General features: G+C 55.1%; 1 protein-coding gene across 1 annotated transcript; it reads left to right on the top strand.

Moving 5' to 3' along the window:
- The first annotated feature begins 307 nt into the window (after positions 1-307).
- Positions 308-26955, top strand: DNAI1 (dynein axonemal intermediate chain 1). Its single transcript, XM_078861966.1, has 20 exons — positions 308-501; positions 3313-3366; positions 3632-3727; positions 8289-8369; positions 9452-9563; positions 9883-9971; positions 11737-11868; positions 12026-12085; positions 12423-12566; positions 13504-13588; positions 14050-14167; positions 15206-15249; positions 16372-16622; positions 17411-17500; positions 17825-17915; positions 18506-18585; positions 19421-19569; positions 24528-24627; positions 24927-25112; positions 26636-26955. The coding sequence occupies exons 1-20, from the start codon at positions 469-471 to the stop codon at positions 26729-26731; spliced, it is 2091 nt and encodes a 696-aa protein (XP_078718092.1). The 5' UTR covers positions 308-468; the 3' UTR covers positions 26732-26955.
- Positions 26956-27136: the final 181 nt, after the last annotated feature.

Raw genomic sequence — 27136 nt, 5'->3', positions numbered from 1 at the left:
GGACATTATAATAGGACATTATAATAGGACATTAGGGGGGCTATTTATAAGGGCCCCCACAGGGGTTTGTTTGACCATACTTCACCGCGCAAGTGCGGTGCGGATTGTAGAAGAGCTTAACAAGCGTTCAGACATCGCACTTTAGCCGCTCTGAAAACTGCTTCGATCTACACCGGATCTTCAATAGCATCACAAAAGCAACAACATTAAAGGGTAAAAGTTGTAAAGTGATGATCAATTTTCGTTCCCGGCCCACGTGGTACCAAGTGGCCCCCACCCCTCACCCCCCCCCCCCGGGTTGCTAGGAGACGGCCGCGTGGGGACGCCCCGAGGCCCTGCCCAGGCTTCCCTGACAACCAGCAGCAGCAGCAGCAGCACGCCGCTGTTGTTGTTGTTGCTGTTTACTTGTTTAACTTTTCGTATTCATCTCTTAACAATCAATCTTACACACACGCCGCTCGCCACGATATGCCCACCAAGGCGCAACAGAAAGTCAAGCAGGTAATGGGGGAGGAGGGGGGGGCAGTAGCTGGCCAGCCTGGCTCGGTGCGGGCCCGAGAGGCGGCCCCCAGGGATCACTGCGGGACAAGTCATTGGTGATGATTCGTAATGGCTGCTAAATTCGCCGGTTAATTATTCATTGATTTGTATTGTGTATTGCCTACATCTGCATCGCGTCGCCAGATCGTTATTGTCTATACACGGGGGGGGGGGGGGGGGGGGTGTTGCCCCGCGGCAGTTTGGTCCGGATCGATTGAGCTATGGGGCTAAATATCGGGATAAAGTTAAAAGAATATCCCCGCGGTCACCGTGATTAACCACAAATTGCGCGAGCCACTTTAAACTCGCTATTGGTGACGACAGAGTGGTATGGTGTGACCTCGTGATGGAATGAGGATTTGACCATTCTGCCGTGTCTCCCCGTGTCCACCCCGTGTCTCCCCATGTCCACCCCATGTCTCCCCATGTCCACCCCATGTCTCTCCATGTCCACCCCGTGTCTCCCCATGTCCACCCCGTGTCTCCCCATGTCCACCCCATGTCTCTCCATGTCCACCCCATGTCTCCCCATGTCCACCCCGTGTCTCCACATGTCCACCCCGTGTCCACCCCGTGTCTCCACATGTCCACCCCGTGTCTCCCCATGTCCACCCCGTGTCCACCCGTGTCCACCCCGTGTCCCACCGTGTCAACCCCGTGTCAACCCCATGTCTCCACATGTCCACCCCGTGTCTCCACATGTCCACCCCGTGTCCACCCCGTGTCTCCACATGTCCACCCCGTGTCTCCCCGTGTCCACTCCGTGTCTCCCCATGTCCACCCCGTGTCTCCACATGTCCACCCCGTGTCCACCCCGTGTCCCACCGTGTCAACCCCGTGTCCACCCCGTGTCTCCACATGTCCACCCCGTGTCTACCCATGTCCACCCCGTGTCCACCCGTGTCCACCCCGTGTCTCCACATGTCCACCCCGTGTCCACCCCGTGTCTCCACATGTCCACCCCGTGTCTCCACATGTCCACCCCGTGTCCACCCCGTGTCTCCACATGTTCACCCCGTGTCTCCACATGTCCACCCCGTGTCCACCCGTGTCCACCCCGTGTCCCACCGTGTCAACCCCGTGTCAACCCCATGTCTCCACATGTCCACCTCGTGTCTCCACATGTCCACCCATGTCTCTCCATGTCCACCCCGTGTCTCCCCATGTCCACCCCGTGTCTCCCCATGTCCACCCATGTCTCCACATGTCCACCCCATGTCTCCCCATGTCCACCCCGTGTCTCCACATGTCCACCCCGTGTCCACCCCGTGTCTCCACATGTCCACCCATGTCTCCCCATGTCCACCCCGTGTCTCCACATGTCCACCCCGTGTCCACCCCGTGTCTCCACATGTCCACCCATGTCTCTCCATGTCCACCCCGTGTCTCCACATGTCCACCCATGTCTCCCCATGTCCACCCCGTGTCTCCACATGTCCACCCCGTGTCTCCCCATGTCCACCCCGTGTCTCCCCATGTCCACCCCGTGTCCACCCCGTGTCTCCACATGTCCACCCCGTGTCTCCCCATGTCCACCCCGTGTCTCCACATGTCCACCCCGTGTCCACCCGTGTCCACCCCGTGTCTCCCCATGTCCACCCCGTGTCTCCCCATGTCCACCCCGTGTCCACCCGTGTCCACCCCGTGTCTCCACATGTCCACCCCGTGTCCACCCCGTGTCTCCACATGTCCACCCCGTGTTTCCCCATGTCCACCCCGTGTCCACCCGTGTCCACCCCGTGTCCCACCGTGTCAACCCCGTGTCAACCCCGTGTCAACCCCATGTCTCCACATGTCCACCCCGTGTCCACCCCGTGTCCCACCGTGTCAACCCCGTGTCAACCCCATGTCTCCACATGTCCACCCCGTGTCTCTACATGTCCACCCCGTGTCTCCCCATGTCCACCCCGTGTCCACCCCGTGTCTCCACATGTCCACCCCGTGTCTCCACATGTCCACCCCGTGTCCACCCCGTGTCTCCACATGTCCACCCCGTGTCTCCACATGTCCACCCCGTGTCTCCCCGTGTCCACCCCGTGTCCACCCGTGTCCACCCCGTGTCCCACCGTGTCAACCCCGTGTCAACCCCATGTCTCCACATGTCCACCTCGTGTCTCCACATGTCCACCCCGTGTCCACCCGTGTCCACCCCGTGTCCCACCGTGTCAACCCCGTGTCAACCCCATGTCTCCACATGTCCACCCCGTGTCTCCCCATGTCCACCCCGTGTCCACCCGTGTCCACCCCGTGTCTCCACATGTCCACCCCGTGTCCACCCCATGTCTCCACATGTCCACCTCGTGTCTCCACATGTCCACCCCGTGTCTCTCCATGTCCACCCCGTGTCTCCCCATGTCCACCCCGTGTCTCCCCATGTCCACCCATGTCTCCACATGTCCTCCCCATGTCTCCCCATGTCCACCCCGTGTCTCCACATGTCCACCCCGTGTCCACCCCGTGTCTCCACATGTCCACCCCGTGTCTCCCCGTGTCCACCCCGTGTCCACCCGTGTCCACCCCGTGTCAACCCCGTGTCAACCCCATGTCTCCACATGTCCACCTCGTGTCTCCACATGTCCACCCCGTGTCTCCCCATGTCCACCCGTGTCCCACCATATCCCATATCCAACTCTGTCCCCTCTCTTTCCCGTGACCCTGTATCCCACCGTGCCCACCCCATGTCCTGCCCGTGTCGTGCTGCCCCCATGTCTCCTTCATCCCCCTGTCTACCACCGCGTCTCGTGCTGTCCCTGTGTCTTTTCTTGACGATAGGGGGGCCCTGTAGTCAAGGCCCCGAGCAAGCAGGGAAAATCCAAGAAATCCAAGGTACAGTACAGACACCTATAAAAACAACAACAACAACACTCAACAACAATGATCATTCATTTACACAGCCTTACACTCTAGAATACAGATATCTAGTAGGCCGACGTTTCAGGCAATGGCCTTGGCTCAAATTTTACTGGAGATAAAACATGACACTTTGGTGCCTTGGGAAAACTGGGACATGTTAATAGTTACTGCTTCCAGCGTTCAGAACAACATTTATTGTAAGAATTGAATCCCTAATCCTTGAACGCTGACCCTCCAGGAAGAGGAAGAAGGCACAGAGATGGGAGATGGAGATGACTGGGTGCAGCCACGGACCCTCGTGAAGCCTGAAGACCAGCTGGAGCTCACGGATGCTGTGAGGGCCATGCACTCAATCTAACATCTCCTTGCACTCAATGTTATTTCAGGCACAAAGAGGGGCAATTTAGTATGTGCTCATCTCCTGCTCACAGACATGATGAGCCAGTGGTGGACATTCTGCATTGCTATGGTGGGGGCGAGTATATCCATAGGACAAGCGCTGTTCACATCCCCACAAAGTGGTACCCATTGTATCGACCCCAGAGGGATGATGGGCCAAGTCAATCAACCACCAGCCAGGTTTTTAATAAAATTCACAACCATTATATTTGGAGCTGCTCGCTCCGCTGCTGAACCACCACCACTAACAGCAGCACACAGGAATCCTGTACTGCTATTGCATCAATCTGACATGCATTCCAGACGATTTGACATCTGTATATCACATACAATATGTAAAGCACCAATGATTACTTGAGTTAAAAACAGCACTAGGAGGTGGACCGGTGGTACAGATGTCAGGGCATTGAGCTGGCACTACTGAGCTGGGACGTCCATAGCGGGGTGCGGGGTCCGGGGCAAACGCCATTGTGTGTGCCCCCCGAAGCCTTCAAACTAAACTGGGAGTATTACATCCGACACCCCACCAAAGCTCGGCGCCCGGGGCAGTCACCCCAATTCATCGTACCCTAGGGACGGCACTGCTGCTGAGATTAAGTTGGGTTTGAATCCAGGCAGTTGTTGCTGGTGATACCGGGTTCTCAAGTGTAGCGAGTTGACGGTGGTAGAATTGATTGGAAATTTGAGATTCATTTTATATTCGTAACTGGATCATCTACACATCACGTACGAATGTTGAACTTCTTTTGCACCAAACGTCGCCAACCATGCTAATCGGAGGTGCAGGGGAAGGGAAAACAAACTTTGAATATAATTTATAGATGGTTGTGCAAGAATCCCTAATTGTGGCCATCTTCACATAGCTGTTGGTTTGAGAAGTGTAGGTGATGTGATTGAAATATTAAATGTACAGTATCTCGAACTCAAAACGGTTTCTACTGCGAGTTGATGGTTTAATCAACTGGGTACACTGAAAAATATAGCATCACCTTAAATTTGGTTCTGCTTTTAATTTGGCTGTATAAATATATATAATTATTTGTCTGTCATGGTATAAATATGATGCATGATGGCAGGGTGGGTGGGACAGTGCCGCCCCTTGCTTGACTACCAGGGAGGAATTGAAAAAGCATCTCAGAGGTGGTTCTGTGATATCTTCTTCCAGAGGTCATTCAGTTATATGGGGGGTTGTGCACTGAATGGCCAATTCATATAATGACATGATGCCACAAGGACAAGCATCATGCAATTAAAGAAAAATATAACGTTTAAAGGAAAACAGCACTGCTCAGTGGAAATAAGCGACACACCCTCACATGACATTGTTGGGGGGAAGACAAGAGGCAAATTCTGATACAAGCACACCACTTTGGATATAAGAACTCATAGCCTTACTCCATAAGGGGTGTTCTTATATCCAGCTGTATACTGTGCTAAAAAAAATCAGCACTGGCTGTGCGTGAATTAAAAACACTCCCACGCACTTGCACTTTGTAGCCCGCTTGATGTTGGGCTGCTAAGTCCAGGTGAGATGGCGGCATCACGTGCAGGTGAACCTGTATGGGGAAGGTGGGTGGGGGGGTATACAGGTGTGTGCCAGAGCCACCCACCGCACTTGCTCACTGGCTGCGTTCACACGGCGTGAGTCAGAGCAGCAGACACGCTTGTGATTACCCTCTCACCCTTGCGTTGCATTTATTCTATCGGTGTCGTGTCACGAGACCAAGAGGTCTCCATTTGGAGCTGATCACGGCTATCGGTCGCGGCTCCACATTGTGTCAGAGAAAGACCACAGAAGATGCTGTCGCAGAACTACATCTGAAGTCACTTTTCAAGAGGCCTCTTAAGCCGCCACACTCTGGGAAGTAGGGAATGCAAGAGGAAGAAGACTGGAAAGTCAGAGTGAGTTCCGGCTCAAATGACGAATTCGTGCTCATTTCCCATTTACAGCCATGAGCCAGTGGTGGAAACTCCACATTCCTATTCGGAACAAGTCTCTCCATAGGACAACCATTTAATCGCACCTCTGATTAGCGCAGTTGGCTATGTATGGTGCAAATTGCAAAATAAGTTCAACATACATACAGTTTATCGACAACAGAGGTATGCTGGGCTGAGTCAGCCCCCAACCATGATTTGAACTTACAACATTCCGATTGCGAACCGCACGCACCACCACTATGGCATCCATTAACATACCCTGCCAAGAGTGACTGTCGCATTCCAATCAAACTGAAAATTGTAACACTCGGAGCTGGAACATGACAGATTGAGTCACAAACCAAATTCAGCATTGTGGAATATTTAGTTTTTCTTTCTGTGCAGGCATTTGTGTCCGGGTTGCAACCATCAACTCACTATACTTGTGAGACTGGGTTTCTATGTGAGTCTATGGGTCTCTATGTGAGTGTATGGGTCTCTATGTGAGTGTATGGGTCTCTACGTGAGTGTATGGGTCTCTACGTGAGCCTATGGGTCTCTATGTACAGTCATTGATGGTCAGGCTGAAACCATCAACTCGCTACACTTAAGAACCCAGTTTAGTCACGGGTGGCTGAAACAAGGCTCGAAACGCAGCATGTGAGCAGAGCCAGCTCCGTGTCTCTGGCATTAGCCCTGAGCCAGCCAGCAAGCTCACGCCAGAGAACCCTGCCGCTCTTACACCCACACACAAACACGTGCCTGGGCTAAACCCCATGGCCGTGTGTGAGCAGGGATAAGGAAATAGATTTCTCATTTGACCATGCAGATTTGTGAGCTATATTTCCTCGTACTTGTAGAGTTTTACCCCATCGTACAAAAAACATCCAAGATGGAACTGTTTAAATATCCCAATGAGAAATTAATGTCATGTTTTTCTTTTGAAAACTCACTGGAGTTTTACCGAGCTCACGTTTTTGTTTCAATTAACAATTTTTTTACTCACTGGTGCTTTCCTGAAGGAAGAAGGACCAATTTTAGCAACGTTATATTAACAGTTACCAATATAATATTATACAGCATGTTATATTCTTTCATCGTTCAGCAAAGCCCCATTGAGTCTCAGGATTATTATTTTTTCCCATTGGCAACTGATTGGGATGTTTAAGGAATCCAGCGAGCGGATAACAAACAGATAATCCATGGAAGGAGATTGTTGAGACGACTCAGTGAGCCTTCCCGAGCGAAAAAATAATATTCGTAATGTAATTAACTATGTTTATAATCATTACTGAACAGCAATAGAACAACTATACCAGGTGCTTTGGAGCAGCACAGGAGAAGGAGCAATCTTCCAAATTGTGCAGAAAATAAACAATGACGTTAAACCAATGTTAGCCTTCTCGGCAAACGATGAGAAACTCACCAGACAGAAAGTACGCTCCGGGTGGAAACAAATACAGGTGATACTCTCCGCAGGTGATTACCGTAAAACATCAAGTGTGATTGTGAACATAAGATCAGTCCTCCCATCATCATGCCTTGCATGTCGTGTGACATCACCATTCAGCGTCTCTGGGGAATCATCTTTGGTGAACCCTACTGAACAGGTTCTGTTTAGGGCAAGGTCCATGTGGAGCCAACCAACCTCGACACCTGGGGCCAGCGTGATCGCAACCCACTCTGCGCATGTAGTCAGCGGCAGGCCGTGTTATCACACGTTGTCAACTCGACTCAATGGGGCACTCAAGTGGTTTCATGTGGACTCAGGTGGATTTCAGGTGGTCTCGGGGCGCTCCCTACACACTGCTGATGAAGCGGCTGTCACCTGGCTCGGCAAGAAGAACATACGATTATGCGTCCATATCCCTGTGCACGCTCACAGATGTGTGGCTATTGAACCGCGGACGTGAAACACCCTTCCCGGAGAGTCCGTGAGGATGGCTCACACACACAAAGACAAAGATCCTCCATATAGCCTTACCAGACTGTAGGGGCAAGTGCTGTTAGCGAACCCATGAAGGCCGGCACGGCACACGAGGGGGTGGGTGGCCAACACCATGCCCGACCGCCTTTGTCTCCCCAGTGGCAATGTTGACACCACACCAGGTACTCATTTGAGGCTGAGTCGACCTAGTCGAGGCCCAGGACCGGTTCAGATAATCGTCACTGATGTTGAACGTGAGCGAGAATTGAACCCGGGTCACCGGGTTCGTAGCGCAACGCGCTAACCGCTACACTACTGTAAAGACAGTGCGTCAACTAAGGGTTGCAAGTTCCAGAAAGGTTCGGGAACTTGCCAGAGAGTTCGAGAAGGAAAGGCGGGACCAAGGGCGGGGTGAGGTTCACGCCGAGGACAAAAGGGGGGCGAGGAATGAGGTCTCGTCGTCGCTGCTGTCTCGTCGCCGTCGCCGCTATATTCGTGACGCCGGGGTCCTAAGCCACGTTAGAAGTTAAATAAAAGAACCCTCTACAGTTCGAGTCCGAAGTCATTACACGACCGCTCCCCCATACACACTTACACGCAATCTAACACCACTCCGCCGTGCTTGTGCTGCTACTGGTGTCGTCCGCAGGAGCTCAAGGAGGAGTTCACGCGAATCCTGACGGCGAATAACCCCCACGCCCCGCAGAACATCGTGCGCTACAGCTTTAAGGTGAGCGCGGCACGTGCAGGCTGGGTGCACGGTGGTGTGCACACAGGGACTGCCGCGTTCCCTCCTACATGGTAAGCACAGGGTCACTCGACACAGGGGCTTCCTGCACCTGTATCCCTCAGTGGGGCAATTCCACAAATCACAGTCAAAATGTATACATCGCCATAGTTATACATGTAGGTTTATGTACGGCCCTTTTGCCAAGCCACTGCTGGATGAAGGTCTCTCCCCGCTATGCGGGTGTTTTATTTGACCGTCCTTATTGCCGGCGAGTGTGGGTTGGTGAATGCGGGGAGAATAGCGGTGCAGTCCAACAATACATGTAGCTGCCACTGTCGCCTGCTGCTCACAGTATAGCACAGTTTAACACGTAGGCTTTCGCGACCAGTATTATTAATAATAAAGGTGTTTGGGTGAGATCGCGTTATTTATAAATGTGTCGCAACCCTCCACCACCCGACACGGCCAATCAGTAAAAAATGTGTGACGTTGACAAAAGACAAATATTTCACTACTTTAGCCCACCGGTGTGTTGAAGAGTGGATTCATAACATTTACAATGTGAGTAGTACGACGTTTCGCTGAAAATCACATCCAGCATCTTCAGGCGATTTGCCAGAATAGTGAAGCCATCCACCTGCTACCGGTCTTAAATAGTGCAGGACGACGTCATCATTGTTGAACCCCATCAGGATAACCCAAAAACTGTTATTATGGAGTATAGCACAGCCTCACAGACGCCTATGACAACCTGGTGGTCGTCCATCCAAGCTCTATCCAGGCTCTACCATTCCAGGTGATTTGTTTGGAGGCAGACCACGCATCAACGGTCATGTGCAGCACGTACACAGCACAGTGAGGCAAGGACTACAAAGGACATAGGTTGAGGGTTGCGAGCTGGCCAGGCGACGGCCGATACGGTAATGAGATTTTAGAACCCCGCTTGGGCATGTGTAAACAGCCGCATGCCCGCGCCATGTATGTATGTTGATCTTCTTTTGCACCGTACGTAGCCAACCGTGCTAATTGGAGGTGCCGTTGTTCCCCGTGGCCACCACCCACCCAATCACCCACCCACACAGGATCGAGTCTACAAACCCGTGGGAACCTTGGATCAGCTGGCCGTGCACTTTGCAGTAGACGGGAACCTGCTGCACCGCGAATCAGACGAGGCGCGCCGGCAGCAGCTCAGAGGTAGCGGCTGCCTCAATGGTGATGCAGCATGGGGGCCCGAGGGGTAGGTGGGGGGGGGGCGACAGGGGGGCTACTTCCCATTCCTCAAATGTAGCTGTTGGCTTTATACATAAAGTGGAACTCGGTTAATCTACTTCGTTGTTAGTCCCATTCCTATGCCCCCTCCACCCGGCAATGCCCCCCCCCCACCCATTCTGAGTCGGTTAGCGCCCCCCCCCCCACCCCGACTCGTGTAATGTAAGCGCCAAACAATGGTCTGGTGCTGTGACCCCCGTGTCGTTTGCCTTACTTCACCGGCATGCACACCATGCCCCACCAGGTGCACCGCCGGTGAGCGAGGTGGAGGTTGGGGAGAGGCTAACGGATGGAGGGGAGACGCTGTCTCCCAACAGGGGCGAGGGAGGAGAGGTGAGAACGCACAAAGACTCCCCTATATACATCTTGACTTAAAGCTTTCGTGACTGCAGGAATTCATATTTTTTGGGTCTTTCGGTGAAGTCACGTGGATGGGTTCAAAATGAATAAAAATAAACAAAAAACCCACGACGCTTCGATCGCAACACAAGCGACCATCTTCAAGAATTGAAGCGACTGTCTTCAAGACTTGAAGACAGTCGCTCCACATTCATGGCGACCTTCACACTCACGGAGACCTCCACACTCACGGTGACCTCCACACTCACGGTGACCTCCACACTCACGGTGACCTCCACACTCACGGAGACCTCCACACTCACGGAGACCTCCACACTCACGGAGACCTCCACACTCACGGTGACCTCCACACTCACGGTGACCTCCACACTCACGGAGACCTCCACACTCACGGTGACCTCCACACTCACGGAAACCTCCACACTCACGGAGACCTCCACACTCACGGAGACCTCCACACTCACGGAAACCTCCACACTCACGGTGACCTCCACACTCACGGAGACCTCCACACTCACGGTGACTTCCACACTCACGGTGACCTCCACACTCACGGAGACCTCCACACTCACGGAGACCTCCACACTCACGGAGACCTCCACACTCACGGTGACTTCCACACTCACGGTGACCTCCACACTCACGGAGACCTCCACACTCACGGTGACCTCCACACTCACGGAGACCTCCACACTCACGGAGACCTCCACACTCACGGTGACTTCCACACTCACGGTGACCTCCACACTCACGGTGACCTCCACACTCACGGAGACCTCCACACTCACGGTGACCTCCACACTCACGGAGACCTCCACACTCACGGTGACCTCCACACTCACGGTGACCTCCACACTCACGGTGACCTCCACACTCACGGAGACCTCCACACTCACGGAGACCTCCACACTCACGGTGACCTCCACACTCACGGAGACCTCCACACTCACGGTGACCTCCACACTCACGGAGACCTCCACACTCACGGAGACCTCCACACTCACGGAAACCTCCACACTCACGGTGACTTCCACACTCACGGTGACCTCCACACTCACGGAGACCTCCACACTCACGGTGACCTCCACACTCACAGAGACCTCCACACTCACGGAGACCTTCACACTCACGGTGACCTCCACACTCACGGAGACCTCCACACTCACGGTGACCTCCACACTCACGGTGACTTCCACACTCACGGAGACCTCCACACTCACGGTGACCACCACACTCACGGAGACCTCCACACTCACGGCGACCTCCACACTCACGGAGACCTCCACACTCACGGCGACCTCCACACTCACGGCGACTTCCACACTCACGGAGACCTTCACACTCACGGCGACCTCCACACTCACGGTGACCTCCACACTCACGGTGACCTCCACACTCACGGAGACCTCCACACTCACGGTGACCTCCACACTCACGGAGACCTCCACACTCACGGAGACCTCCACACTCACGGCGACCTCCACACTCACGGAGACCTTCACACTCACGGCGACCTCCACACTCACGGCGACCTCCACACTCACGGTGACCTCCACACTCACGGTGACCTCCACACTCACGGTGACCTCCACACTCACGGAGACCTCCACACTCACAGAGACCTCCACACTCGAGCTCTGGACTACTGGCAAAGCGAACTCTACGCTCACAGCGTGCTGCAGATTCACTGTGTAATGCATGCGTGTGATCCTGCGTGCGTCCATGCTGGGTGAGGCAGATCAAAATCCAGGACGACGAGGAGGAGGAGGAGGCCAAGGAGACCAAGGTGGCGTCCAAAAGCGAGCAGAAGCTCACCAACCAGTTCAACTTCAGCGAGCGCGCCTCCCAGACCTTCAACAACCCCTTACGGGTACGTAGCAGCAGCGGCGGTGGGGAAATCTTCACCGTGCCAGCCAGGACAGCTGCTAGTGCTCATTGCTGCTGGCGCCATTCGCATGTTTCACTCCAGACAGAGTGGCCGGTGTCACAGATGTGTGTGTGTTTGTGTGAATGCCTGTTATCTGCAGGAGAAGAGCAGCCAGACTGAGCCACCACCCAGGGCCATCTTCTCAGCCACGGTCAATCAGGTGAGAGGTTGGGAGTCTGAATGGAATGAGTGGAAGAGCTGACACGAACCTGGCGATGCACTACTCATGAAGAAAGATGGGTCTTTCCTAACCAGCAGCACTGTAAATATGGTGCCGCTGGGTGTCGTAATTCGCGAAACCAGTGTGCACCAGTAGCTGTGTGGGACGTGGGACTGTGTGATTGGCAGTAAAGCATTCCATCGGTGGGTGGGTGGTAGGGCACAGCTCAATTGTGGGGTTAGGGCGAGTCGTCAGTGAAGCTACTGATTGGCCTTTGACCTCGACCTCACCCTGACCTCTGCAACCCTGGTCACGCGTGACGTGTGCACGCGCCCAGTGGGAGGTGTACGACGCCTACGTGGAGGAGCTCAAGCGGCAGGAGAAGATCAAGGAGAAGCAGCAGCAGAAGGGCGGCGGGGGCGGCCGGCGCGACGAAGGGGGGCCCCGTGCCACAAAGAAGTTCACACTCGTAGAGACGCAGGTGAGCGGTGGCCGTCAAAGGGCCTTGACGAACGCACAGCGACGGCCGAGGAGTCCGCTGTGAGCTGACGGCCGAGTTGGAGTGTATCCACGCTCATCGATGGAGTTGGCCAAACATCCCAGTGTAGGACTGCAGAGCTTGGGCAGCTGTCGGCGCCGGTTCTGTCTGACGCCTTCCCGAGCACTTTCAATAAATTAGTTAGAGAATTTTGTGATGAAATTTGCATGAACGATGCCGCTTTATACAAATAAAACATTGTTTTTGTTGTTTGCCTCGAGGTGAGCCAAGTGGCTGGGTGGGCCATAGGACTGATGCCGTGTCAGAGCATTGAGCTGGAAGCACTTTGAACCTGGGTATGAGTAATCCAGGTTTCAGTCGCCGCTGTTTAAACTGGCTCTGTGTGGCACGTGGCAAATTGATGCTCACAGCCCAGTGACCCATGACGACATGAAAAAAGCATGATAGTAAATTTTGGCTTCACACTAAAGTGTGGTGCCCTCCAGCTCTGAGAATTACACTGTCAGTATATTTGACACACGACAAACACTCTCTGCCGGGCATATAAAGGGTGTGCACCTCGTGTGCATAAAGAGCCCTGTTGAAGGGATTTCAAAAGTAGTTCTATTACATCATCTTTCCAGGCCATTCCCTGATACAAGGTGGTGCACTGTTCAATGCGAGAGTTCCGATTGGAGATTTCTTAGTACCATTACTTGACACCAACTGGAGTTCTTTTCGGACTAAATGAAAAGAGGATGAAAAAGACTGTAAATAAATTCTGATGTACGTTTGTCTTTGCGCCCACACGATCTGGTTGCTAAAACACGGGCCCGGCCACGCCGGCCACTGCGCCTTTCGACCTGTGTTTTATTAACTGACTGCCCCGTCGGCCCGTCGGCCCGTGGCCCGTCACACCCCCCCGTGGTTCCCCCCGCAGGGCGATGACATCACCAAGGTGGCCATGGCAGCGAAGATCATCGAGCGCATGGTCAACCAGAACACCTTTGACGACATCGCTCAAGGTGAGCGCCGTGAGCTGCTGCCACTGCTGCTCATCTCCCTCTAACCGCGGCCCTGCAGCGAGAGCTTGTGGTGGCGGCGGCTTCCGGTAGGTTAACTCAGCCTTAAATGGGTGCCTCCTGCAAAGGCGCCTAGGCTTGTTGTTCTGGCCACGCCTCCCCCTCGCGTACTGTGCCAGCTTTCATCGGCACTTCCGCAGTTGCCTATGTCGCGCTACAAATCCAGCAACCCGAGTTCAATTCCCAGTCACGGCGAATATTTTAACAGGTCTTGGGGCTCCCCTAGGTCAACCCAGCCTAAAATGAGTACCTTGTGTTGTATTTTGGAAACAGCACTGGACAGACGAGGCGGCCGGGCGTGGCGTTGGCCCACCCACCCATTCATAGGTGCTCACTAACAGTACCTGTCCCGACAGTCTGTTAAAGCTGATGCAGGGGATCTTTTTCTTTGTGTGTCTATGTAGATTTCCGCTACTTTGAGGATGCCTCAGACGAGTACCGCGAGCAGGACGGGACGCTGCTGCCATTGTGGCGCTTCCAGTGCGAGCAGGCGCGGCGCCTCACCGTCACCGCTTTGTGCTGGTGAGTGGCACCAGCAGCAACACCAGCAGCTACCTGCACAGCAATATCGTTACACCGGGTGGAGCGGTGGCGCTGTGGTTAGCGCACTACGCTACAAGTTTGAATCCGTACCACGGCTAATAACGGCGGTGGCGCACAATGTCTGTAAATCCACCTGGGCCATCCATCCCACCTTCACTCACCCGCACTGACCAGCATGGTGAAGCATGGTGAAATAATCATGATCCATGACGAGTGCGGGCAGGCTGTCATCCAGCAGTGGATTGACAAAGGGTTGTAAATTACATTGCATGCTGGTTAAATGCATTTAAATAGTGAAACTCTTAAAGTGGCGCTGGTGACAATAACATCGCCACTTCCTTCCAGAATCACAACTATAGCCACAACGCTATCTATTGATTTTCTTCAATCATATGGATTCTTCTGCTTACATTCCACACATCATCAAATCGTGTGCGTGTGTGAATGGATTATTTTCCACTTAGACAAATGATACGCAAGTTATCCTCTGATGCTCTTTGGGTCCATCGGTAAAGTCACGTAGAAAAAAAAAATCACAAAAATTTGTATTATTATTTTTCTATCTATGTGACTTTACCGAAAGACCCAAAGGGTATGAATTCCTGTAGTCACGAAAACTTTAAGTCAAGATTTATCCTCTGATCTTTCATCGAGGCTAACGGATCGAACTAAAGTTGTTCAAATGAGAGACCATGCAAATGAGACAAAAAAATATTTTCGCCTCTTACATCAAAATGCTGTCCTGGATTTGTGAAGATTAATGGGATCGTCGTGGGTTAGGGTGCAGGGGTGAATCGCTACTCGCCTAATCGCAACCACAGTCACCGCCGCTGGCAGCATCGCCATCATCGGAATCTCGGCGCTGTCATCGCCGTCATTGTCCCCACCGTTGCCGTGCCCCATCGCCGGCCGTGCCGACGTAGCGCCGTCGCGACTCGCTCGCTGCTCACCGCCGCTCACGGTGGTGCGTCGTGCGCCGTGTGTGTGTGATCCGTGTGTGTCGTGGTCGGTCTGCAGGAACCCCTGTTATCACGACCTCTTTGTAGTCGGCTTCGGCTCCTGTGAGTAACGGTGCATTCGGACACACGCGCGTGCGCACACACACACAGCACAAGGCACACACAGACACACACGGTGACACACACACATCGTACACCCCGATGATACACAGCACAAACATACATGGCACCTTGGTGACACAGACGCACCCACGCACACAGCACAAACCCAGCGATTCACACCCACACACAGCACACACTGGATACACACGCACAAGCCAGGCCGGCATCTCACACACATACACATGGCACCCCTGTGACACACACACACACACCGCTCACCAGCCTCGGGGACTGCTCCCTTGCTCAGCCCACAATTCCAAACACTTGAGAGTTGTATTGCAACTTTGTGGCTACCCACAGCTGAGCTGCACGATGCACTGAGGTGGCCGGGCAACCTGCGGGTTGGCACGCTGAGCCGCCACTGCAGATCTCCGGTGCTCTGGTCTGGGTTTCAGTCGCCCAACCACAGTGATGACACCACTGGGCTCTCAGCTGTAGCGAATCGCAGTCCAAACAAAACATTACATTGTATACTATTCGGTTCTGCACTTAAGTTGGCTAAATTCCATCTGTGAGAATTACACGTATTTGTGTGACGGTCACACGGCTAACATTTCCCTGGGGAAGTGCTGCCCCCCCCTACGCTGTGTTCTGGAGATCACTTGAACGGACCTCAGAGGTAGCTCTTTCATATCTGCTTCCGTGGGACATTCTCTTACACGGGGATGAGAACTAAGATGTGGGACAGTGTTGAGGGGAGTAGAGTTAGACGAAAGGGGAGAGGTAAGAGAGAGTGTGTGGAGAGGAGTAGAGCGAGGCTCGAGGGGAGAGGTAGGAGTGTTTGGAAGGGAGTCGAGTGAGATGAGAGTGGAGAGGTAGGAGTGTTTGGAAGGGAGTCGAGTGAGATGAGAGTGGAGAGGTAGGAAAGTATTTGGAGGAGAGTCGAGCCAGATGAAAGGGGAGAGGTAAGAGACAGCGTGTGGAGGGGAGTCGAGCGAGGCTAGAGGGGAGAGGAAGGACAGCGCATGGAGGTGTGTAGAGTGATATGAGAGGGGAGAGGCAGGGGAGCTGAGTCACTGCAGGATCTTGAAGCCAGTGGTGGCCGCTCCCCTGCGGGTGCAGACGAGTTCCAGAAGCAGGGCCGCGGCGCGCTCGTGGTGTTCACCCTCAAGAACCCGTCCTTCCCGGAGTTCGTGTTCACCACGGAGAGCGGCGTCATGGGCGTGGACATGCACGGCGCGCGGCCGCACCTCGTGGCGGCCGGCCTGTACGACGGCACGGTGGCCGTCTACAACCTGGCGGCGCCGATGGACGCGCAGCCCTCGCACCGCAGCAGCGCCCGCTCCGGCAAGCACACCGACCCCGTGTGGCAGGCAAGCGGGGCCGGGACACCCCGGGGCTGCCAGGGCACCGGCACGCGCTGACGCCGATTTAACACGGGAGAGAGAGACAGGACAGCTTGCGGGTGTCGCGGAAGATATTTGGTAGCATTTGATTGGTTTAGAGTCCATTATCTCACCCCAGGAGGACAAGACTGTTGGTAGGCCATCACTCGCCGATTCACTCGTCACTCGCTCGCTCACCCACAGTCAGTCGCCCCCTGATCGCTCTTCCATCGCTACTACTGTGGTTACGCTACCCGTGAACTTCACTCACTCATCCACTCACTCGACCACCCACTCACCACACTGCTAGTCTCAACACTTATCTTTCTGATTCTTCCCTGGCACTGCTCCACTTTGTAATTCCCACCCATCGTCTCTTTTCCCCAACCTCTCGAGTTAGCTCTTATCTGTTTCAGCTTTGCGAGTGCCATTTCATTGCTGGTCGCTTGATGTTCTGGGCCTTTGGGCCTGTATGCTCAGAAACGGTGTTTATTGTCCAAGAAGTTGGCCTTTCTTGAGAGTAACATTAAACCTCAACACGTCTGCCAATAACGCTGTGCGGTGACATGTCGGGCAATGGCCCTTTCTCACAGTTCGCCGAGAGGGGCCGGAGAGGTAGAGTGGCAGTGTTCATGTTGACGAACGAGTTTGTTCGCTGTGCTTGTGCATCAATGCCAACACAGCAGCAGCGCCAGGTGAGAGTGGGCGGACGAATGGGGTGAATGCGGCGAATGCGGACGTTGAACGAGTGAATACTTTCACGCCTCGTGCCGCAGGTCAAGTGGCAGAGGGACGACCTGGACAATAACTTAAACTTCTTCTCGGTGTCCTCGGACGGGCGCGTGGCCTCCTGGACACTCATCAAGGTGAGGCGCACACACACATGCACAGAGACACAGATCCCCCGGGAGGCTGAATCGACCTAGAGGAGGCCCAGGACTGGTTCATATGTTCGTCACCGGTATTGGCCGTGAGCGGGAATCCAATTCGGGTGGTGCCACCACTACCCACGTACACATGTGCGCTGGGACACATACACACGTCCACACGCACGCACACGTACACACAAATACACATACAAACACGTCACGCACGTTCACACATTCGTGCGTGCATACACACACGCGCACGTGCACAAACACACCCATGAAGGAGTCATGCACGTCTGGCCGCACGCGTCTCGTCCGCAGAACGAGCTGCTTTGCATGGACGTGGTGAAGCTGAGCGCGGAGGAGGGGCAAGCGGCGCCGCTCGGCGAGGACCCGGTCTTAGAGACTCTGAGTAGCCACACGCACACACGCACACACGTGCACACACACACGCATACACACACACGCACGTGCACACACACACGCACGCACGTGCACACACACACGCAAGCGCACACACACACACACACGCACGTGCTCGCACACACACGCATAAGCACCACCCTCGCGTACAAAGACAAAGATCCCACATATAGCCTGCACAGACTGTTGGGGCAAGTGCTGTTAGCGAGCACCTATGAAGGCCGGCACTGCACACGAGGGGTCAGCACCACGCCCGGTCGCCTTTGTCTCCCTAGTGGCGATGTTTATTCATCTCACCAGGTACTCAATTGAGGATGAGTCGAGGATTGGTTCAGATAATCCTCACCGGTGTTGGCTGTGAGCGGGAATCAAACTTGGTTCGCGGGATTCGTAGCACGCCACGCGCTAACACACACACACACCTGCTCGTGTGCACTAGCATGCACACGCTCACACGGGGTCGCCACGTGCACACGTGTGCACCAAACGCTCACGTCACGCATGTCGTGCCTCCCATAACTCTGCCGTGCCCTCCACCCTCTCTCGGTCGATTTCTCCCTCCTCCCGCTGCGACGCCAGGTAGCGGGACGTCCTTCGACTTCCACCGGCAGATCGACCACATGTTCCTCGTTGGGACGGAGGAGGGGACGATTCTCAAGGTGATGCGCTGCTCGCTCAACCGAGCTCGGTTGCCTACCGTCGCCCACATCACGCGTGTCGCCCGCACACGCGTGTCGCCCACATAACGCGTGTCGCCCACATCACGCGTGTCGCCCGCACACGCGTGTCGCCCGCACACGCGTGTCGCCCGCACACGCGTGTCGCCCGCATCACGCGTGTCGCCCGCACACGCGTGTCGCCCACAAACGCGTGTCGCCCACACGCGTGTCGCCCGCACACGCGTGTCGCCAACATCACGCGTGTCGCCCACATCACGCGTGTCGCCCGCACACGCGTGTCGCCCACATGACGCGTGTCGCCCACATCACGCGTGTCGCCCGCACACGCGTGTCGCCCACACACGCGTGTCGCCCGCACACGCGTGTCGCCCGTACACGCGTGTCGCCCGCATCACGCATGTCACCCGCATCACGCGTGTCGCCCACATGACGCGTGTCGCCCACATCACGCAATTCTTCTGCCTGGGGGTCACACGTGACTGCCGTTCAGTGACTGAACAAAGACGGTCACCGCATTGCGCGCCGCTTTCAGATGCGCTACTGCGGCCATCTGGAACGCTCTTCCTTCCAATATTAGGAAGCCACTGGAGCTCTGCACTTTTAAATCGTCATCGAGATTGAAAACTCATTTCTCTAGAACTGCTTTTTGTGTTTAGTGTGTTGTCCTTCCCTCGCACCTCCGATTAGCACGGTTGGCTACGCCTGATGACGATTGCTTGCATTGCGATCGAAACGTCGTGATCTATTATTTTTCTGCCAACGTGACTTTACCGAAAGAACCAAAGAGTATATATACATATATACGTGCGCGCAGTGCTCCAAGGCGTACTCGAGCCAGTTCCTGGACACGTACGAGGCGCACCACATGGCGGTGGAGGCTGTGCGCTGGAACCCCTTCCACACGCGCGTCTTCGCCTCCTGCAGCGCCGACTGGAGCCTCAAGATCTGGGAGCACACGTCCAAGTGAGCCCACGCACACACACGCACACACACGCACACACACGCACACACACGCAGACACACACGTACGCACACACACGCACACACACGCACACGTCCAAGTGAGCCCACGCACACACACGCACACACACAACAACAACAACAACCGCCATTCGCCACTAAGTGGCGGTGACGTCACCACGACGCTTGTGCCAGGCCATGTGCACCCTGAGGCCACGTGAAGTGTCGAACGCCCGCTGGCAGGAGGTCACGGGGCAGACCCAGGTGCCACGGGTCGACTGACCGAGATGACCGAGATGACTGGCTGATGCACCACCTGTGCCCCCTACTGTGCCAACTTGCTGTGCTTTAGCCACCCGGCGCTCCGCTCGTTGTTGTGAGCGTCGCTCCTCCGCCCTCCGTTGTTGTTGGAGGGCGACTGCCTCCAACTGCCCAGTAGCGTCCTTCACGAGCCTCCTCCACTGAGGCCGATCTTGACACCGCTGGTACCAGTCATCGGCAAGTCCACTCAGCTCCACGTCCTCCTGTACCACATCACTCCATCTCTTCTCTAGCCCGTGCCGCGCCCGTTTAGCCCCCTCGATCCGGCCGAACAAAAGCTGTTTAGGCATGCGGTGGCTGGGCATGCGGGCTACATGACCCAGCCAACGCAGCCTTGCCTGCCGGAGGATCTCACTGATGGGACTTTGCCCAGATCTTTCAAGGACTTGTGAGCTCCTCACACAATCCAGCCTGGTTAAACCCAGGATGGATCGTAGGCAGGCCAGCCTAAATGTTTCCAACCGGCGAAGATGCTCCACTAGGGGGGTCCACGTTTCGCAAGCGTAGAGAAGGGAGGGAATGACCGTGGCCGAGAAGACCTGAAGCTTCGTGCGGAGCGACAGACCAGGTAGCTTCCACACAGCGTTACGCAACCGATGAAAAGATATTGCCGCTCGACTGATTCGGAGTGAGACCTCTGCTGATAAACTGGAGCCGGTCATAAGCACACTGCCCAGGTATGGGAAACTCTCCACTCTCTCCACAACTGCCCCATCACCGATTGAGAGTTGTGGGGGTGGAGTGCCCGATGGTACAAAATACCCAGGCAGGTGCTTAGTTTTGGTGGGGCTGATGGTAAGGCCCCACCTCTTAGTGGCACGCTCCAGTCTCAGCAGCAGCGTCTCCAACTCCTCTTCTGAATGAGCAGCTATTACCAAATCATCGGCATACATAACGTGGTTGACCAATAGGGAGCCATCCCTTGATCGCACCCGGGCGTCGATCAGCCTCCCATTATATCTGTACCAAATGGTAATTCCCCCGGTACAGCTATTGAAGGCTTCACGAACTACGCAGTCGAAATAGATGTTAAATAATGTGGGAGCCAGAGGACATCCCTGTCGCACCCCAAGGTGTACAGGGAAAGGCTCCGACTCCCGGCCACGTAGTTTTACCCGGGCCCGCTCACCATCATGAAGGTCCTTAATGATCGTGAGCAGAGGGTCAGGGACTCCGAAAGCACGAAGAACAACCCAGAGCCCAGTCCTACTGATGGTATCATAGGCCTTGACCAGGTCAATAAAGCAGAGATGTAGGTCTTTTTGGAATTCCCTACACCTCTGCTGTAGCAGACGGACAGAAAATATGGCATCTGTGCAGGACCGCCCTTTCCTGAAACCGCATTGGGGCTCCGCAAGCCTCTCCTCAGCGTGCCTAGCAAGGCGATGTTGAATAATCCTTGCCAGGACCTTACCCGGCACACTGAGGAGTGAGATGCCCCTGTAGTTGTTACAGTCGGTACGGTCCCCCTTCTTAAAGAGGGGGACCACCAGGGCATCCTTCCAGTCCTGCGGAACCCGTCCAGTGGTCCAGACTGTTGTTATGATGTCATATAGGGCAGTCTGTGCACAAACGCCACCCTCCCTCAGCATTTCGCTTGGGAGATCATCTCTGCCCGGTGCCTTCCCTGGTCTCAGACTCCGGATCGCCCTCAGTACTTCCTCAACAGCTGGTACCTCAGCCAGCCACTCACAGGGGGTGACCTCTTCCAATATTTGAGGCACCGCAGCCTCAGCAGGGTTATCCCCACTTTGTGCCATGATGTTTTCCTGGCTGAGAGATTTTCCCTCCCCCAGGACCTCACAGAAATGCTCAGCAAATCTGCAAACCTGTTCCTGGGGGTCGGAGATTGGATCACCGTTTTTTCCTCTAATGATGGTAATAGGTGTGGCGCTGCAGGTTACTTTTTTGATGGAGTTAAATAGCAGAGGTGGGACAAAGTCATTGTTATGCAAGTCCAAGTCGAGTCGCAAGTCATCAAATTCATGACTCGAGTCTGACTCGAGTCCAAGTCACATGACTCGAGTCCACACCTCTGTTAAATAGTGATTTGTGATCGCGGGCCACTGAGGCAGACTCCATCTCCTCAGCAACCCGCGACCACCACCCATCCTTACAGCGCCTTACGGCTCTCCGAACCTCCGAGCGAAGGCTGCGGTAAACCTCCTCATTCTCTGACGTGGGATGCTGTAGGCGATGAGAGTGGGCCTGTCGCTTTTTCTCAATTAACCTGAACACCTCCTCCGTCAGCCAGGGTTTCTGGGGAGGTCTGGACCGCGTACCCAAAGCAGCCATTGCAGCTGCATGAGTCACAGTCTTAAACCTCGCCCATTTACCCTCGACATCAGGTGGAGTGGGGGACGATGCCAACCCCAGCTGCAAGCAATGATGAAATTCTCGCTTGCAACTTTCATCAGCTAGCTGAGACCAGGCCACTTTTGGTTGGAATGGGGTCCTGGGTGTACACCCACCACCGGAGTGGAAGAATGGCAGGCGCATCTTACAGATGACTAGTCGATGGTCAGAGGTCAGATCAGCTCCACGGTAGGTCCTGGTGTCAAGGACATGGGCTCGCATCCGCTGGTCCGTCACTATGTAGTCCAGCAGATGTTCTTGCTTGGACCCGGCATGTATCCATGATGTTGTGTGGATGCGCCGATGCCGGAAGAGCGTGTTGGTAATTACAAGCCCATGGGCTGCACAAAAATCTAGCAGCCTCCTACCGTTATTATTGAGCTGATCTGGCCCATGCCTTCCAATCACTCCAGACCAGGTGCCAGCATCATGACCAACTCGGGCATTGAAGTCACCCAACAAGATGACTCTGTCCCGAGTGGCCACTTTAGCCAGCACCTGTGACAGGAGGTCATAGAAAGCGTCTGACTCATCGGCTTTGCCTGCATCCCTCCACGGATGTTCGTCTTCGGTGGGGGCATAAGTAACCACGACCACCACTCCTCGCCTCTGGTTGATGGGAAGGCGAGCCCAAAGTATCCTGGGGCTTACAGCTTCCCACACCTCACCGCCACGCTCCCACGCCCCCTTCATTCTTTTGTTCAGAAGAAGAGCCACACCCTGTTGTTTGGCAGTCTCCTGCCCCGAGTAGAGGACTGTCCACCCCTCATGGTGGCAGGAGCCAGAACCGGTCCACCGGACCTCCTGAATGCCACAGAGATCCAGGCGGTACCGGTCCAGCTCCCGACAGAGGAGTGGCAGCCTCTCCTCCGCAGTGAGCGTTCGAACATTCCACGTGGCCATCCGCAATGGTTTTTCGTTGTTTCTGGAGGAGCCCCGAGGGTGAAAATTCAATCTCCTGGCTCCGCCAAATGGGGTTTGGCCAGGAGACGTCATAAAAGCCTGACCCCCCGGGGCCTCCGGCACAAGCTTATTAATTACAGGTTTATGTTTAATTCGTAGTTTAGTGGTGGTTAATTGAAGGTGGAGGGGCTACCAGCCCCTCGCACCCGTCCAGAGCCCCCGTTTAGCCACTGTGGTGGTCACAGACGCCATGAGGGGAGAGGCCAATGGGCATTGGCCCTCCCCCCACAGCACTGCCCACGACAGTGTTGCCCGTCCGGCACCGCGAGGAGGTAGGAGGTTGTTTTGCCGGACACACACACACGCACACACACACGCAGACACACACACATGTCCAAGTGAGCCCACGCACACACGCACACACACACGTACGCACACACACGCAGACACACACACGCACACACACGCACACACACACGCAGACACACACACACGTACGCGCGCACATGCACACACACGCACACACACGCACACACACACGCAGACACACACACATGTACGCGCGCACATGCACACACACGCACACACACGCACACACACACGCAGACACACACACACGTACGCGCGCACATGCACACACACGCACACACACGCACACACACACGCAGACACACACACACATGTACGCGCGCACATGCACACACACGCACACACACGCACACACACACGCAGACACACACACACATGTACGCGCGCACATGCACACACACACGCCTATGTACACAAGATCACCACACGCCTGTAATCCAGCACTGTGGAGTCCAGAGTTGCTGGATCGCACGAATGTTGTGAAACACCATAGGTCCCTAGTTCCTGCCGGTCAGTCGAAAATGACTCGAGAACCCTTTACAAAACACACACCGTGTCAACCGGCATAGTTGCTGTCTCATCGTACATTCCGTCTCGCCACCTCCGATCGGCCTCCAGTGGCCTCCTCGTCCAGCCCCATCCACTCTCGCACCAGACGGGGCAAACATCCCTTCTCCGTCGCAGCTCCGGTCGGCTGGAATTCACTTCCACCTCCTCTCCCACCGCGCCACACATCGGCTTCGGTGTCGTCACTTCTGGCGGAATCTCACGACTTCTCTCTCTAATTTATTCTCCAACGCCACTGAATGCCCTTTTAAGTTAAACTTGTGCCGCGTTACGAACGATCGACTGACAATCGGACGCACAGATGCACTTGAATCAAATTCAGTTAAGAACTGTTCGTTTTCCCTAAATTTTCCGGGGTAGTCGATTCTGAGTCTTGTTGTTGTTTTGCCATTGTCTGGGCTGCGTCATGCGATACGCGTGCCTGCCGTGTTCTCCGGTGACCCCAGGGCGCCCGTCTTCACCTTCGACCTGGGAGCTGCCGTGGGCGACGTCGCCTGGGCCCCCTACTCCTCTACCGTGTTCGCCGCCGTCACCGCCGATGGGAAGGTTTGTGACGGCCCGGAGGGCCAGCGTCCATGACGGCCAAGGAGCAAGCATCGGGCTAACGTTCTGACTAACCTATGGGCTAGCGTTTGAGCTCGCCTTGGGGCTAGCATTTAGGCGAGCGCTCGGCTAGTATTCGGGCTGCTCGATAGAATGGAGGGTTCCCCTGGCGATCCCTCCATTCGCTCGCGCGCTCTCGGTGTTCCGCCGTGCCACGGTGATTTCCAGCCTCTCCGCGGTCCCAAGGCAGATGCCCATATTGCTTGTCGCGTGTCTCGTGCGTGCGTGCGGGGGGGATGCAGGTGCACGTGTTCGACGTGAACGTGAACAAATACGAGGCGCTGTGCACGCAGAGCGTGTCCACCAAGAAGCACACGAAGCTCACGCACGTCGCCTTCAACCCCTCGCAGCCCGTGCTCATCATCGGAGATGACCGCGGCGTCGTCTCCAGCCTCAAGCTGTCGCCCAATCTGCGGCGCATGCCCAAGGTGTGCGCTAGTGCGCGCTAGTGCGCGCTAGTGCGCACTAGTGCCGCTGTCACCGACACTAACCCTGCCTCGCTAACAGCCGCCAGTACGAGCCCTTTCACTGACCCCGACCCTACTGCTGCCTCTCACCGCCTGCCCTTCGCCAGGCTCCCACCCCCCACCCCCGCCGGTCACCTCTCCACGCTCACCGTGTCTCTGTTTGTGCCGCTCCACCACCGTGCTCGCCGGGTCCAGCTGGTGGAGGAGGAGGAGGGCGACCCGTCATGCTGGCCGACGGAGGAAGACGCGGGAGTACGTGCGGCGCCGGCAGTGCGCTGCTGCTGCTGCTGCTAACAGTGCAATACATTATATACTGTTAACAGTATATGCTGTATTCTGTCTACATGTGTCTGTGTATACTCTAGACCGGAGCTTAATTTCAACCAAGTCTCGTCTTCGGAGTCAGCGAACCCTAAAAATGATGTTCCTATCTGGCGCACCACATCCAGTTTCCTCTCGCTATGGCTGTGGCTACGACTGTGGCGAGTCACGTGCCACCTCCTCTGGCCAGACCCGGAAAATATTTGAATTGAGAAATTAAGCCCTGTATATACACATACATGTATAACGACATTATTTGGTGATGATGCCACGTTGGAAGTGTGGTGCAAAAGCACAATTAACAAAGAAAATCAACACATTTGTCAATAATAAGTGTGGCCTTGAAAGGAAAATATATATATAATCGGTGGCATTTCAGGCAATGGTTTGTGCTATGAAGAAAGGCCTTTGCCAAAAACGTAGACTTTTATATTTTAATTTCAAGGCCAGTGTTGACGAAATTGTTGAAATGTTTGCAAAGTGCGTAGATCAAAGGAGCAGGCTCATCTGCTCTGATCCAACACACCGCAGACAAGAGTGTGTGTGGAGTGGGGTCGATGCGTAGACCCACGTCAGCCTCTGCCGACATTGGTCACGTAGCCTGGCCTCCACACACAGATCGGCTTCGTGTCTCGCTCGTGTCTCGCACGCACCGGTCGCTCCGTCTTGACAATCGCCACGTTGTCCTGCAGGCGCCAGCGATGGTCTGGGTTGGCGCCTCTTTGTGCTTCGATGCCCAGGTTTTTTTTCAGTTCCTGGTCACCATTAATTCCTGTGGCCATGCGCCCACGGTTTCCAAAACCTCGCGACCTGCCACGGCGTGGCTGCCCGTTTTGGCCAGTTTTACTCTCCGTTGAAATCCAAAAAGTCACACACCGCTCGCGCCAGACGATTTGCAAACACATCCCACTACGTCCGCACGCGGGAGCGCGCCCATTCAAATCGCCGCCCCGAGGCCACGGTCGGCCAACTCTGCGTCACGTGGGAAGAGTTTAGAAATCATCAGGCACAAGTCGTGTGTAACGACACCCAATTCGTCCTCGAACGGAAGGTAAATCGGTCAAATTCGAGACGTGCTGAGTGGGGAACCACGAAATGGCATTCAATGGAAACCCACTGGTCGAGGCTGGAGGTGACGGTTTGCCCGCGTGTGCCGCCCGCAGGAGAAGAAGGGCCAGGAGACGGCACGGGGCCCCGAGGCCGAGACGGCCAAGCTCGAGCGCCTGCTCGCCCTCATCCGCGAGCCCGACGGGAAGTGACGCCGCTACGCCCCCGGCGACAGCCGCGCCAGCGGTCGCTTTCCCAGGGCAGAGCGCCGTCGCGCCGGGCGCACGACAGCTACGCGTGCGGTCCGTGCGCCCGAGTCTGAGGTTTTTTTTCTTCCCCCTTTTTCCCAATAAATTAAACCTATGCAACGTTCCGCACCGCCGTTCGGCCGCAGTATCTCCGTATCGCACGCACGCTCACACGGAAACACAGACGTGCAGATGGAGCTCTGGGCGGATCGACATCCTTTATTTACAGCCACAGGTCTAAGACAGAGGCGGGTACAGACGTGCCCGTGCATAAACGCGCGCGTGCATGTGTGTGTGTGCGTATGCGTGCGTGTCAACAGAGTCAAACGTACATGAACACTCTCACTAGTCCGTCACTCGAATGTGGCC

The sequence above is a fragment of the Lampetra fluviatilis genome, chromosome 13, assembly GCF_964198595.1.
Source record: "Lampetra fluviatilis chromosome 13, kcLamFluv1.1, whole genome shotgun sequence".
NCBI lineage: Eukaryota > Metazoa > Chordata > Hyperoartia > Petromyzontiformes > Petromyzontidae > Lampetra > Lampetra fluviatilis.
Note: the sequence above shows the minus strand (reverse complement) of the source record. Positions and strands in the feature narration are given on the sequence as shown.

What these genes read in the sequence shown, in the direction of transcription:
- DNAI1 (XM_078861966.1), top strand. Translation starts at nt 469, where the DNA reads ATGCCCACCAAGGCGCAACAGAAAGTCAAGCAG. An exon ending in CGCAACAGAAAGTCAAGCAG is followed by an intron (nt 502 to 3,312) that starts GTAATGGGGGAG and finishes TCTTGACGATAG; the next exon opens with GGGGGCCCTGTAGTCAAGGC. An exon ending in TCTCAGCCACGGTCAATCAG is followed by an intron (nt 12,086 to 12,422) that starts GTGAGAGGTTGG and finishes GCACGCGCCCAG; the next exon opens with TGGGAGGTGTACGACGCCTA.